The sequence below is a fragment of the Tiliqua scincoides genome, chromosome 3 (assembly GCF_035046505.1).
Source record: "Tiliqua scincoides isolate rTilSci1 chromosome 3, rTilSci1.hap2, whole genome shotgun sequence".
In the NCBI taxonomy this organism is placed as follows: Eukaryota; Metazoa; Chordata; class Lepidosauria; order Squamata; family Scincidae; genus Tiliqua; species Tiliqua scincoides.
Window position 1 is genome coordinate 71967366 of NC_089823.1, and position 15765 is coordinate 71983130.

The 15765-nt window shown below is 40.5% G+C and overlaps 1 protein-coding gene across 4 annotated transcripts in view; it reads left to right on the forward strand.

Moving 5' to 3' along the window:
* The window catches only part of DMD (dystrophin), a 1248719-nt gene that overhangs the window by 734546 nt on the left and 498408 nt on the right, over positions 1–15765 (forward strand). For all 4 annotated transcript variants that reach the window (XM_066619666.1, XM_066619670.1, XM_066619667.1 and 1 more), the window contains 2 exons: positions 946–1121; positions 13960–14107. In XM_066619666.1, the coding sequence (XP_066475763.1) occupies positions 946–1121; positions 13960–14107 (324 nt within the window). The remainder of the gene's footprint in view (positions 1–945; positions 1122–13959; positions 14108–15765) is intronic.

Sequence of the window (15765 nt, forward strand, 5' to 3'; positions counted from 1 at the left end):
TTTCCTGGGTCAATACAATTCTATTAGCAAGGGAACGGTTTCTTGGAGGAAGCTATGGTCACTTTGACTAGTCAAAGATAAATAATCCTAAACTGTTTATCACAGATACGTTTCCTATTTCACTTGCTTCCAAACTGGTAATACTTTGTAGGCTATGGACTATGGTGGTTCTTTCTAGGGACACAGGCTGAATTTGCGTCTGAGGTTCTCTGGCAGAAGGGATATTCATGTTTTTTGTACTTGTAATAATGGTAAAATCTATGTTGAACTTAATCTTTGTCCAGGCTTTTACAGGGCACATGGCAGCCATAAAACAAAATAAAACCCTTGTGGCAATTGGAAGCTCAATATGTGCTTGGCCCTTTTCCAATTCCAAACTTTTACCATAGCAAGACTGAATAATCATGAACAGAAAACAATGTCACTGTGAAATCACCAGGTCACAGGATGTAGATTTGACTCAAATCACTTATCTGTATAGGTGTTCCATGCAATGACAGAAAATGCAAAAATCTGTACACCAATAGATGTGTGTATAAGCATGTATAAGATGTGTACATGTTAGAACACTGCAATCAGGCTATGAATTACTGATATAAAAATGTTACATGAGAGTGTGCCAGTGCATGAGGCAAACACCTTTAGAATGTGACAGTGACTATGGAGGAGTGTGTGTAACTGCTTTGCCTATGGCCATAATGTAATTAAATCAGGCCAAATGATGTGAAAGATATAACTTTGTCTAACATAACATTAAACTCATTTTTAGAAGGACTAAAATGGCTAGCCAGATAAATGTAAAAGGAACCTATTTGTCTTGTTTAGAGTAGGAAAAAATGCCTGGTACTTTGTTTTCTCCTATGCTTGCATCTTAGTATGTTTGACCTGTGACTGAGTAGAAGGACGTTGCTCTCCATTTTTATCAGATTATATGATATCTTGTAGGACCTCCAGGATGGCATTGGGAGACAGCAAGCTGTTGTCAGGACACTGAACTCAACTGGAGAAGATATTATTGAGCAATCGTCAACAGCAGATGCCAGTGTCTTGAAGGAAAAGCTGGGTAGCCAGAATTTTCGGTGGCAGGAAATCTGCAGACAGCTGGCAGAGAAAAAAAAGAGGTAGGTTAAGTCACAACAATTATATTTTATTTCTGATATTTCAGACTGAATTCTAATATTAATCCTATAAAGGATTTCCAAACTTCTTAATTATAAAGTTTAAGAAGTTTGATATTTGTTGGTAATAGTACCGTATGCTACCTTGTATTTTCTTCAGTTTTGTTGTACTAATGGACAATCATAATAATCAAATCTTATGTGTTTTGGCTCGTATGCTCAATGGAAAAATGAGAATCACGTTGGGTATAGTTGGTTCATTTGTTTTATGATCATGTTATATTTTGCTGCATTTTAGGTTGAGTGTTTAATTTTTATGCATTTAAAAATGTTGACAAAAGCTATAAATAAACAAATATGATATTTTGTTCTTACTTTTTTAAAAAAATCTAGCAAAATAAATCTTCAATTATAGAAATAAAAATACTTGGTCATAAATGACATATTTTCCTTGCTTCAGAAAGTCTATGTATGTGAAAGCACATTTACTAATGACTAAGAATGACTAAACCAGGGAAACTTGCTAATGATCTTCAGGGTGCAGTCTTCTGCTTAGTGACTTGCAAAAAGGTCCCACTCAATTCAGTGGGAGCCACTACTGAATAAAAAGATTGGTTTGTAAGTATTTTGACACAGTTTGTAGTATTTGCCTGCTTTGGGATAACTTTCAGATTGGTATAATTGTCACTGTTGATTATCTATCGTTGTACCCCATTTTCAGATATTTTTCATTTTGAACTATGTCCAGCCATTCCTTCTTTTAAAAAGAGAGACAGTTTCAGCGGAAATATAATGGTAAAAAGAAGCAACACAATAAAAGCTTTTCAGTAGAGGCAAAGTACTGGTCTAAAATTTTCTTGATAATGCTGTTTTAAAATACAAGTAATTGATTTGGAAATCTTGTCAGGCATTCTGTTGTTGTTGAGAAATTACTATAATTTTTTAAGAGAAAGTTTCTCTTGTGGTTTTGCCTAAAAAGCTTGAAGTACAATGACTGTTTTACAAGTAAGAGAAAATAGGATGTGTTTTCTTTGCAGTTCATCATGTGTTTTTCTTCTTTGTCTAATGTTAAACAAGCCAGAGGAAATACCTTTGCTTGAAGCACAAACTACTTTGGACGGAACTCAAAAGTTAATTTCAGAACTGAAAAACTACAATTAAGGGTGCAATCCAAACCTGCGCTTGAGCAGGCAAGCCGGGAGGCTTGCACTGCATCCAAAGTAGGTTCATTGGCTGCAGCGGCACAGCCAGGGGCAAGGGGAAGCTTTTCCTCTTACCCCTGGGTAAGGGCTGCTGGCCCCAATGGGTCTCCTTGGACCTGCACCACCTCTAGAGGTAGGGCAAGTCCGAGGAGAGCTGAGCAGCTTGAAGCCGCTCCGTTCTCCATGGAGACGGGGGTTGGGATCCGGCATAACTGCCGGGTCCCAGCCCCACCCCCAGCTCCCCACGCGCCCACCCCGGGGCCGCCCATTGCCTGCCCTCCTCCTGCCTAGAAACGCCCCCCTCCCGCCTCCTCGCTGCCCCCCACGCCTACTGTTGCTGCTTGTGTCAGTGCGGGCACACCGACACAAGCAGCAGCGAGGAAGCCGCCATGGAGGCTTCTGCTGGCCTCCACGCGTTGGTGCATCTACATGCGCTGACGCGGCTTCTTTCCACGGAGGCGCAACTGTGCTTTATGGCACATTTACAACACTCCTTTGGCATAAGGTGCAGTCAGGATTGTGCCTTAAGTTTGTAGCAATGGTAAAGTTACCTGGCAAAGATAGTTGGCAAAATGATGCATTTTTTGCAAAACTGATTAGTACAGATTCCAAATTTCTAATTATTATTCCTGACTAGTTGGATAAGAAGAACATGTGAACTGTCACAGGGTGGTCTTTTTAGAGCAGCTGTTTGCTACATGGTCTCTGCTATTCATGTCACTAGTGGGAACACATAGCAATTTGTGAAACTATTTGGTGTAATAGCCAGCCAAGAGGTGAGGTGATTTTTTTTAAAAACACCTGCATCCAGTAAGAAATCCAGAGAAATGGCGCTTGAAATTGCCACCTCTCTCTTCATCATATATGAAGAGAGAAAGAAGAGACTATCAATGTGGGTCACCCATGCAGAAGTTTTTACCAGCCTCCCACCCTTGTATCCCTACACTGTGCCCTAATTGTTTCTTTAAATAAAATTAAACTCACAAAAGTAATGGTTATTGCTTGCGACCACTCTAAATGGACACAATATTATGCAGTAATTGATACCTTTCTTCCCCCCCCCCCCGGCTTCTTATCTTATACTCTTTGGGTGGTCATTCCATTGCTGTATAGTTCATTCCCTCTTTTTCTCTTAGACTGGAAATTTCCATTCTTGCATTGACTTGCTTTTTACAGAAGGAAAGTGCATTCTAGGCTTCATTACTCCCTTCATGCCACCTTGATTTTCTGATGAGAGAGGCCATTGATCAGAGGAGCTTCTTTACCTGTCTGAGTAATTCTGCATACTTTCTCTGACGAAGTACCTCTGGTTGAAGGGGCCTTCCGTTGACTAGTACAGATAGCTGGTAGGGATGTTACAGAGTTATCTCGAGCAGCCCTCTGTTCATGCTCATCACTGTTCATGCAATTTTATTCTCATCAAAGAGATAGTTGTTAATTTATAGCTTACTTATGTAAACTGGTCTATAATATACTTCATTGCAGTCCTTCATCAGCCTTGGTTACTTTGGTTAGCCCCTCATGCATTCACACAGTTTTACAACCTTACACTCTCTTTGCTTTGGCTCACTGCATGTTGAAGGGGGCGGCTTAAGAAGGGGAAAGGGAATAACGAGGCATTCTTTTCTAACAATCATTGAACATTATGAACTAAGTATAGCACAATAAAATATAAGCATCATAATAGAATATCATATATTGCCAGGCATGAATAACATAGTGAAATGTTATTTAGATTATTACCCCTTTGAGACAGGGAGCCATTTAGTTATTTGATTTCTCTGTAAACCACTTCATGAAATTTTTTGAGGGGGGATGATGATCATGATAAGGAAATCTAGAAGTTGTCTGGCAGAAAATGGCACCTATTTTTGGTTCTGACATCCCTTGGGGTTCTTCATAGTATTTTTGCCTGTGGGGGCAGCACTCTATGAGGAGGAAGGAGAAGCAGAGAGGAAGGAAAACAAGGAATAGACCATTGCATCTGTAACATCTGTTCACTGGATTTAGATGCATACTCAGTGTTTGTGAGCTTAAGTGGTGTCAGACGGTACAGGCAGTGGTGCCCTGTCGGGGGCATGTGATTTGGCTTATTGTGACTTGGCTCATTTTTCCTTCTCAGAAGAGCCACAGTGGAACTCTGCACTGTCCAGCCCCTTGTGAGTATGGTTCCAGATAAGTTTGGCCAGCAGGATCAATGCTTGGAGTCCCTGGCATTCACCAAAAGAGAACAGATTCTCCCTGCTCTTAACTGTTGCAAAAGGAAGGCATAGTTAGGCAAACAAAGAGACACATTTGATAGTCCTAACAGATCAGTACTGAGACATGAGACGTGTGCTACCATTGGATTCCTTCTCCTCCCTTTGCTTTTGCTGGATGCATTTACCTTGCTACCCCTATTGGGATGATGAGATGGAGGCTCCAGTTGGGTGTCTTTCTGTAGCATTTTCCTGGGACAGACTCCCTGCAATAAGAATTCTGAGAAGTGTTAACAAATACCTTGCTGTAGATGTTTGTGGGGGACAAGAGGTTGTGCATAATGCTCCCTTACAAAGGTGTCAAGTGCCCTTTCACCATGGTTCCTGATGCCAAAGTTCCCCTTTGAGAGACCGTAGAAGTATCACCCTGTGCTATGTCTTTTATCTGAGATGCAGTCTCCCTGGTTTGGTCTCTTGGTGAGCAGAATTGCTCCAGTGCCTGCAGTACATTGGCACAGCATTGCACCAGCATCCAAGGCAAATCTGACAGTGACGCCTTGGTTCTACTGCCATTCAGAGACACACACCAGACTGAGCAGTGTATTCCATAGTGTATCTTGAATACAGAATTAGGTTGTAAGGCTTCTTGAGGTCAAAAGGTTTTCTTATTTAATAACTAAATTTCCCCCCTCCCAAAATGTTTCTTGACCTATTCCTGAAATGTATGCTTCCTGAAATGCACTGACCCTGATCATCATTTAATTGTTGGATATTGTCAAATGCTCACCCTTGTGCTGAGGTTGTAGATCATGTGTGAACCCAGTTTCAGCCTTTTGTCTAGACTGGAAGTCCCTAACTGCACCTCTTGCTTTCCAGTTAAAACTTCTGGGTACTTGGAATGATTATAAAGGTTTGGGGGAACAGTCCTTGAACTCCATGTCCTTGGAGAGTGGCAAATGTCCACACACACATACTGTATTTAAGGTCTCTAGCAGTGGACCTAGGACCCCAATTATTTATTTATTTATTATTAATAAATAAAAATATTGTTTATTTCTAGATCTTCTTTGTCTACTGGGTCACAATAGATTTCTTTTTTAAAAGTGGGTCAAGGTGCTAAAAAGATTGGAAAGCACTGTTCTAGAGGCTTTGGCTTTCTTTGAAGTAAGGATCATTGGAAGCTTATGATGTCTTTGTAATATCTGGTTTATTTACAAACATACAAAAAGCTTCAGGTGGAAGTGAATAGCAATCACTCCTATCAGGTCAGATATCATATCAGATTTCCAGAAAAACGTTTCCTGGCAGCACCCCAAAGTCCCTTCAAAATGCTTTAGCTGGGGCAGTTGTCTCTCATTGTCTCGGTGTGAGGCAGAAACTGAAAACAGCCATTTCTTTTCATTCATATCTTAAATCAATCCATTCTCTTAGCTGGAGGGTTTATCTCTTCCAAGCTCCTGTGGCTTCCCACTTTCAGACATGCTAGAACAGGAGTGTCAAACATAAGGTCTGTGGGCTAAATGCAGCCCCAGGAAGCAATTTATCCAGCCCCTGTTTTAGTTGGGTTCTCCCAACTTGAAAATCGGGCTCTCTCATATTTTGAAAATATGAACAAGATTTGCATGTTTTCTCTTCTGTCATTGAGACAATGTGAGTTTCTATGTGAGAACAAAGTGCTTATTTCTGGCCATCAACTGCTTAATGATGTCATTTTCTTCTTAATGATGTCACTTCCGTCCCTCAACAGTTACCATGAATGCTAACTTCGGTCCTCTTTATGAAATGAGTTTGACATTCCTGTGCTAGAAAGATCTCTTGGTATCTCCCATTAAGAAACATCAACTGGTCGTTCAGGGACAACAAATTCCTCAACTATTGCTCATTAATCTCACTACAAAAGATAAGGCAATATTTTCTTTGGGCACCATTGTTTAAAGTACTCTTGGAAAGAGTACTTTCATCATAATGATGCCCTATGGGAACCAAGTATCCTGTTAAGATTTTGAATTTTTCCCACATATTTTCAGATATTCATCATATAAGAAACCTGAAACTATTATATTTAATGCTGCCGATTGTAACAAATTAGAAAATCAGTTGAAAATGTGGTAAATGAATGTATTTTGTCTAATACTCCAAAAGCGGAAGATGAAATGGTATCTTTCAGAATTTCTGTTGAACTCTTTCTCCCACACACCCACATACATATATGTGAACACTTTCAAATTTCTATAGATAGCGATAACATGTTGTTCATGAAATTAGTGTATCACTTAATAAACTTGGTACATTGGCAGGTTTCCATCTTTTCCTTCCTTTCTTTGTCCAGAGAGGATGTATGTTTCCTTTGTGAGAGAACCAGCTGCCACTGGCTGAAAGCCTGGGGACATGAATTCATTTAAAACTGGTTATATTTGATTACCTTGTCGGTCAGGTAATTACTCTTCCTAATAAATTGCAGAACTAAAAAGACAAGGTTAAAAGTTACAACCACTCACTAATGACCACTAAAATTCCCATTTGAAAATAGCTATTGATGTGTTATAGGTGTTTTAGATCTGAGAAAACCTCAAGGAAAACCTTGTGTGTTTGTGTGTGTTGGAGTAAATGGATTCAGGAAGCAATCTGTAGCAGGGAGATTGATGTATAATGGCTAAGGTGAGATCTAGGAAATATGAATTGGTGCTATCTTTTCCTTCTTTGTATAATATAGCTGTTTTTTTTAACCTGACAAGTGGTCTATTGTGGGTGCCTTGTGTTAAGAGATATGCAGCTAACCACACTATAGCCACACCTGTGGCTATACAAGTGCCTGTTGTGATATATGCCCCAAGCCTATATGAATTTACAGGCTGACTAGGGCAAGGCTAGGCCCTGATGTCTTGGCCTGAGTGCATACAGTGTAGCCCTGTTGCATCATGGGATTGGCTGATGCAACAGGGCATGGTATGGATGATGCAATAGCCTGCAATACCATGTCACAAGACTGAGTCATAGTGTCACCAGATCATACCCCACTTCCCATTGGCCAGTGCCAGTATATATTGGGGCTTGTACAAGCTGCGGTGTGGGAAATGTTAAGTGGAGTGTCTGTGGGAAGCTATGTTGGTGGAGTTGATGATTGGAGATTGTGGCAAGTTCTATCTTTGCTGTTTTGCTTTGCTGTGCTGCCTTGGCACTGTACATACTGTACATACTTCAGTAAAAGCACATCTGGTGGTGGTGCACTAACGTGTCTGTGCCTCATTATTTCCTGGGAGCAACTGCCTGACCTTGGGTCTCTGGAACAGCGGCACTTCTGCGTACTCAACAGAGCCCAAAAACATTGCAGTATTCTGGTTGGAAGACAAGGTTACATCCAGATCTTCTACACATGTTACCCAAAGCACTTAACATGGGCCAAAACCGCTTGATATGGGGAAAGGGCCATTTCTGTTGTTGGGCCGCCAGTCATCATAATCATCTTGGCATCGCCCAGCACTCTGGGTGCTGGGCCATGGAGTCAGTGCCACCTATGGAAAAAACAACAGCAGCAGCCTTTGCGTCCGTTTTAGCAAAAATTTCAATACTGCTACCAGTACCAACCTCAGAACCGTAACTGACATTGGCATTGACAGTAACAACAGCCTTGACATTGATAGCAGTATTGCTGCTGTCAACTCTGCTTTTACTTCCACTGACACCAGCAGAATCCTCTGGTTCTCTCACCTTTGCAGGACCAGACTGAGAGTCAGAAACACTTATCTCTCTGATACCTTCAGTACTCTCCCTGGACAACTAGGTGAAGACTATGAAGGCAAGTTCTCCCATGGAGGACTGAAAATGCATAAATATTATTTGGAAAAGGTGCAAAAGAGAGCAACAGAAATGATTACTGGGCTGGGAAACCTCCCTTATGAGGAAAGGCTACAGCGTTTGGGCCTCTTGTCTAGAAAAGAGGCACCTGAGGTGGGACATGATTGAGACATACAAAATCATGCAGGGGATGGACAGAGTGGATAGAGAGACGCTCTTTTCCCTTTCACATAACACCAGAACCAGGGGACATCCACGAAAGTTGAGTGTTGGGAGAGTTAGGACAAACAGAAGAAAATTTCTTTACTCAGTGTGTAATTAGTTTGTGGAACTCTTTGCCACAAGAAGTAGTTATGACATCTTGCCTGGATGCCTTTAAGAGGGGATTAGACAAATTTCTGGAGAAGAAATTCATTATGGGTTACAAGTCATGGTAGGTATGTGCAAACTCTTGGTTTTAGAGGCAGGCTGCCTCTGATTGCCAGATGCAGGGGAGGGCACCAGGACACAGGTTGTGTCTGTTGTCTTGTGTGCTTCCTGGGGCATTTGGTGGGCCACTGTGAGATATAGGAAGCTGGACTAGATGGGCCTTTGGCCTAATCCAGCGGAACTCTTCTTATGCTCATTCTTATATATCAGTGTTGGAAGGAACATATAGGAAGTCTGTATAATTTTGTACATGGAGATACCTATGTACCAGTGGCCTTACCCATGCTGTTGGTCATCAGAATAGCCAAGGAAACCTGGGAGAAACCATCGTCAGTGCTACCAACATCTCATTAGGCTGGAGCGAATGTACAAAGTATGGGATAAGGGATGCAAATATTTATTTAATCAATCCAAGCCAAATTTCCTAATTGTAAAGCACTCCATATACTACTAGCTGAAAAAAAGACATTCTGTCCCAATTAACTCTGAGGGCAGGAAACTGGATGCTATTACCAGGAAATATTATATCACCTTGGTCCCCACCACCATACGGGACAAACACTGAAGAAGATTGGCCATGAATATCAAAATAGATAATTTTCTATTTTGTATATATATAGATAACAGTATATATTGTGGGACAAGGTGGCATATCTTTGGAATAAACTGACAGGAGATGACAGGAAGACCTTTGTCTCATATAAATTTGAAGTTTCTAAGATAGTGAAGCAACAGATTAATTTAGCAAAACACAGCTTATCCTAACCTGTGCTGGAACAGCCAGGCCACAGTCAGCTTGGGGTTAGCGGATATTTTCTCCTTACCCCATGTTGAGCCTCAGCCACTCCATGGGGCTACTCAAATCTGTGCCTGCTAAATAGCAACACTCAGGAGCTGCCACAGGGGGCCTGTTCCATCTCAACGTCACCTCTGGATTGCACTGTTAGTAGACTTCTCATCCAAACTGTTGGCAAACTCTAGCATTAAGAAGTCATGCCTGGTTACAATCAACTTCTCTGCCTTCTTATATCAAAACCAGGATATAGAATTTACCATTTGATGGAGTAGTTCTCTTCAGTGCCACAAAATATGACCCACTGGGGTACCTGAAGAAGACTATTTAGAGAGAGCAGTGAATATGTTATTTGCATAATGGATCAGGTGATAATTTTTGATCTTTATAAAAACTAGTGGGTCAGGCTTGCTCAGTAGTCTCAGCAACTAGGAAACCTGTTTTTTACTGGCTATAGTTTGCTTTCTCCTTCCTCTGCCTTTGCTGTTCCCTGGTCCCACACGGAACGCACAGAAGTGGGGTATGGCACCTTCTGTCACCTACAAGCTGTTTTGTGTGTGTCCGTGTTCGTGCATGAGCTCACTCACAATGTTAATATTACATGACTCCATAATGCACAGCATTGTAATTTTGTTCTTTTCCTTTTTAAATTATATGTAAATACCTCCCCCTGCTTAGTGTTATTTCATTTACAGAAAAGGTATTAGAAGAATTTGTAATGCAAGCCACTACTGATCCAATATTTCAAACAGAGGCCACAGCATGTTCTTGTGTAAATGCATTGAAAGTACTCTACAAATAAAATATCTAGCACTTAATTGCAGATGGAGAGTTTTAAACACACCATTTATTACTGTGACTACCACATGTTGCAATGAATTATAGCAAATCATTAAACCTATAGGTAAACAAAGATATAACACTTTAGATTTTAAATGCTAGACTGAAACAAATTTAACATTGCTATAAAAAGTTCAGCCTCGGAAACTTATAACTATTTGGATATCTTGTCATATACTACTACTTTATAGTATTTTTTCCCCCTTCTGGAAATTGATACAGTGCCCACAATATGTGGTTAATGTTCCCTTAGGTCTGTGGCATCTCAGTCCTAAATATGTGCAGCAATATAATGCAATGTGATTAACTACACACACAGGATGGAATTCAGCCTTGCAGAGGCATAAGGAAACTCACACAGATCTGGGGCAGATTCTGGGGCAGGGGGTGACCGGCAGGAAGGCAGTCATAGGGGTGGGCGGGGAGTGGGAGGCAGGGCTGGGACTCGGCAGATATGCTGGATCCTAGCCACCATTTCCAAGCAGCGCGGAGTGGCTGCAAGCTGATCCGTTCTCCTTGGACTTATGCCACCTCCTGAGGTGACACAAGTCCGAGGAGACCCGTTGGGGCTGCAGTGCCTTACCCACGGATAAGGGGAAGAGTTCCTGCCTGTTCCAGCACAAGTTAGGATTGTGCTGCACGTTTTTAAGTCTGAACTTTTTGTATAAAAGCGAAATTCTAATACTTAAGGCTTTCAGACCCTTTACAATTTATGTAATGTTCAGTGGTGCAATAATCATGACATGTGCTGAGAAAGGAATCAATACTAGAACTCTCAAATCAGTGGCTTGTATTCTTTAAAGTGCTGTAAATTAAACGGTGAGAAAGGTTCTTAATGTGACCACTTAAAATATAACTGGAAGGTTTAAAGTGAGACTGTCATTACCATGAATTAGAGATATCTTGGAGATTCTCCAGCTCACACTAGAGATATAGCAAAATGTTCTAGAAATTAAGAATCATAACTGGATTCCTTTTTTAGAAGTCTATTTAATTTTAGCATTTTGTAAATTATTTACTAGAAATGCACATACTGTATCCATTTTTGAACTCTTGATTTTTGTCATTTTTTTTCTGAAAACATGCAATTGTATATGGTATACTATGGTAGTAGTAACTGTGTTATAAAGGAACTCTTTCTAAATTTTAGGCTAGTCAGGATGAGGACCTTCCCAAAGCTTTGTCAGGCAAATTGAGGGATAGCACAGTTCCTTTGCTCCTAAATCCTGAAAGCGTCCTTGAGGTGTGTCTTCTGTGAGTAGCTTAGGGACCGAACAGTTCCTGTGAGCCTCAGAAACTGCCTTGGGGGACTTCTGTGTGTTTATTGTCCATGACCAAGAAGCAAGAAAACACTTTTTATTTCAATCAGTTTGCTTTGCTCTTCAGTGGAAGGTTTTCTTTTACCCAGGGGTGTAGTCAAGGGGGAATAGAGCTCTAGGCCTTCTGCAACAACAGCAGTAATATCAGCAGGAGCTCCCAGGTGCTGCTTTTGGAACTTTTTCAAAGAACTTTAGCCAAGAAGACACAACATGTTCAGTTAGGAGGCAAACTAATATATTTGCCGAGGGGCCTAATGTTTATGTCTAGACCAGGAGTGTCAAACATAAGGCCTGTGGGATGGATATGGCACACAGAACCTCTTTATTTAACCTGTGGGGTAATTGGGGTCTTTCAACTGTTCTCAGATACTGAGCTGCAAAGTGATGCCTCGGCAGAAGTGGCACTGTTGAAAGGGTGGTCCATGTGCTCATTGGGCTCTGCCAGTTGTTGTCAACACTGCTTCTTCACATGTACACGTGTGTCCTACACATATCATGCGCACATACACAAATAACTGAAATTGGGGAAATTAGCAAGCCAGAAGTCAAATCTAGCAGTGTGGCAAAGTTTGGGGTCGTTGACATGGATGAGCGGTGCAAGCAATCTCAAAGTGCCTCAAAATTAGGCTAACAGGAAGCACAAGACAGCTTTTCAAAGAAGATAAAGAGTTTATTGAAGAAATATAACAAGTAAAAGGCACATTTACTGAGAGATACTTGCAAATAACTGTGTTTGGACAGCAGGAGTTAGTTGGCAAGATAACTGAATATTTGGGGGAGAGATAAAAATCAATGGGGGGGGGAGGAATCACCTATCCTAGTCTGCTGGTTATGGCTTGAATGCAAAATCCTTCCTGAGCAGCAAGGACAGCTACAAATATGCTTTTACTGCTGCAAATGTGCAAATATGCTTTTACTTAGTAAATAAATCATGACATGTAGAATAGAATAGAATAGATGTACAGTAGATTTCAAGATTTTCTGACATACAGCTCTTTAGAACAAGTTCCACCCTACTTTAGTTGGAGAATGAATTGTTTCCTAAAAATTTGAAAAAAAAAGATTAGATTTCAAGCAAACTCTGTTTAGGAATGTAATTAATTATGAATTATGTAATTAATTATGAATGTAATTAATTATGAATTATGAAAATAATGCACTTTAGGACATCTTTATCACAGAAATGCAAAAGTATATGGTGGGAACTTTTTAGAGTTGCATTGCTTGTCTAGTTAGAATGTATGTACTTTTATTGATCAGGCTGCTCCAAACCCCAGCCCAGGGGCTGGATCCAAGGGTTTGAGGAAAGCCCTTTGCTCCATGAGCAGAGCTTACCATTCTACCTCTGCTTTGCTTGTATTTTGAGTAGATCTGGGCACCGGGATGCTCTGGGCAGTCGCATCTGCCTGGACATCCTATTGCACAACCTTCTGGGATTTAGGGCAACAGACGCAACTGCCCAGAGTGTCCCTGTGCCCCAATCTACTCAGAATACAAGCACTGCGGAGACGGTAAGCTCTGGTCCAGATGGGAACCGCTTTCATGGCAGACAGCGATCACGAGTTTGGTGACCACTGATGTAGGTTCGCACATAAAGGTTGCATTACTATTTTTCCTCATGTTACTTCCTTGCTGTGGGGCACAACTGGAATCTTTTGACTGGAATCTTTTGACAGATTGAGAGAGAGGGATTGGTAAGAAGAGTTTTGAAGGAGTAGAATGGGGAAAAAACAGCTGCAGTTGTCTTGGATATTTCATTTTCCATAAAGGTGCAGCCACCCATCTTTTATGGGCAACCTAATGACTCTAAGAAAGATCTTAGTGCCCAATCCTATCCAACTTTCCAGCACCGATGCAGCCACAATGCAGCCCTGAGGTAAAGGAATAAACATACCCTTACCTTGTGGAGGACTTTGTGACTCCCCCTTCCACCGCAGGATGAAGCATATGCCCCATTGGCATGGCTGCATCAACACTGGAAAGTTGAATAGGATGGGGTTTTTAGTTAATTAACAGGAGAGTATGGTTATTGTGTCGCATCTTGAAGCATATATTTTTGTTTATGTCGTGTGTGAGTATTATAACGTATTAGACCTTTATTTAATGCGCCATTGAATCATGCATAGCAAAGACATTTGTTCACACTTCCCAATAAAAAATATGTAAATTATTCTGGGTTCATCAAAACCTCTTCTGAGCAACAGATAGTATACTGTACTTGGAAATCACCCTGTTAATTTTATTGTTTTCCTTTTATCACCATAGACTTGAGGAAGAACAGAATCTTCTGTCGGATCTGCAATACGACTTGAACAAATTTATTTCATGGTTAGACGAAGCAAGCAGCGTCAGTGGTATTCCTCTTGAGCCAGGAAATGAGTACCAGTTAAAAGACACTCTTCAGAAAGTAAAGGTAGTGGGGTTTTGTCACTTTAAGTTTGAAGAACAGCATATTATGTTCTATTTCATGTTACCTCTGTGTGCTTCTCCCCACCTTCTCTCCAAGCTTAAAAACTCTTTGATCTTTATTAGTCTCAAAATAAGTTTCATTAGGAAAGAAACTGTACTAATAAATTGTGTGGGAAAATAACATCTGAAATTTTAGAGTTATGACAGGAACATTATGTTACAACATAAAAAGAAGTACGTTTTGTTATTTAATGTTAATTTAAGGTTTTGGAAAATAAGTCTGATTGTCCTGAAAATAGCTTGAGTGAACTAGAGTCCAGATTTGCAGCCGTTGGTGTCTGCTGACAGCGTTGCAAAAAGTGAACAGGAAATCCTGAGATGTGCTTTGTTTGGGAGATATTTCAATTCCTAGACTCAAATGAAAACTGCAGGAGGCAAATATAAAAAGGTGCACATTCGAGCTACATCAGTCTTATAGCCAGTTGGTTATCATGTGCATTAAACATAAATGGAAATGAACTTGCATAAAAATTTAGGAAGACCCCTTTGGTACTTCTCAGTCTTGGATAGCCAGCTATTTGGGGTTTTTACAGTGTGGGTTGCTTTGTTCATAGTGCTTATCATATTTTAACATAAAAGTTCACCAAGAACACTCTCCAGAATGCTGCAGAGCCCCCAACTTGTAATGTCTCAGTTCCAGTTTAGACATTATGTGAGTCATGAGTAACTCAAAATGGTCCATGCAATTTTTCTCAATTAAATATACCTATCAAATGTACCAGACCATATGCATTTAGCATTAGAATGCCTATCTCTCCTGGTGCTTTGCAGATATGCAAACACTATCTTATTCCCAGGGTTGTACCTGTTTTAAGAACTAGTGTACTTTAGTGATGAAGAACCTGAGTCAGATTTGAATCTCACCCTCATCCATGAGCTAACTATGTGGTCTTAGACAAGCCACTCTCAGCCTCAGTTCCTCAGATATAATATATGGAAGAAGAAGAATACTTTCCTTAGAAGGTTGTCAGGGCTTTGCCAAGGTTATACATGTGCTGCCCTTTTCATACTCAGAAAGCCCTGTACAAATGTTTTTATTATTATTGTTACAACATTTAGACAAGATGGAAACTAAATGGAATACATAAATTGTAAATGCCCCAGTTTTTGCTCAAGTCATGTCTAAAGACTTCACATACCACATTACTGATTGAATTCAGAGCAAGTATCACTAGCATCACTAAGAATGTGGCTTAGTGAACAGATGCAGAAGCTTGGGAAAATCTCTTCTTTTATGCTGTTATTTTAGGATAGTTAAGGGTAACTAATGTTGTCTTTGTAATAAACCTGGTGAATGATAACTACTAGTACATGGTATGTGATCTTGAGTTCCAACTGGAGTTGGAAAGAACCCAATGAAGCATTAAATTCTTGCCCTGAAGCAGCCCAACCTGTGTGTGACTTTTGGCACTGGGACTACAAGGCAGCACAATAACTTCACCTGGAATTTCAGGTGTAGCAACAATTCATGCTGAAATGTCTATGCGGAGAGGCCCTAATTTGCATGATGTTTCTACATCCCCTTTGCTCTAAGGAGTATAGAAGGAAGGGCTTGGATAAAAACGTATCTATCACCTATTTTTTGATGTTAGAAACTTCATT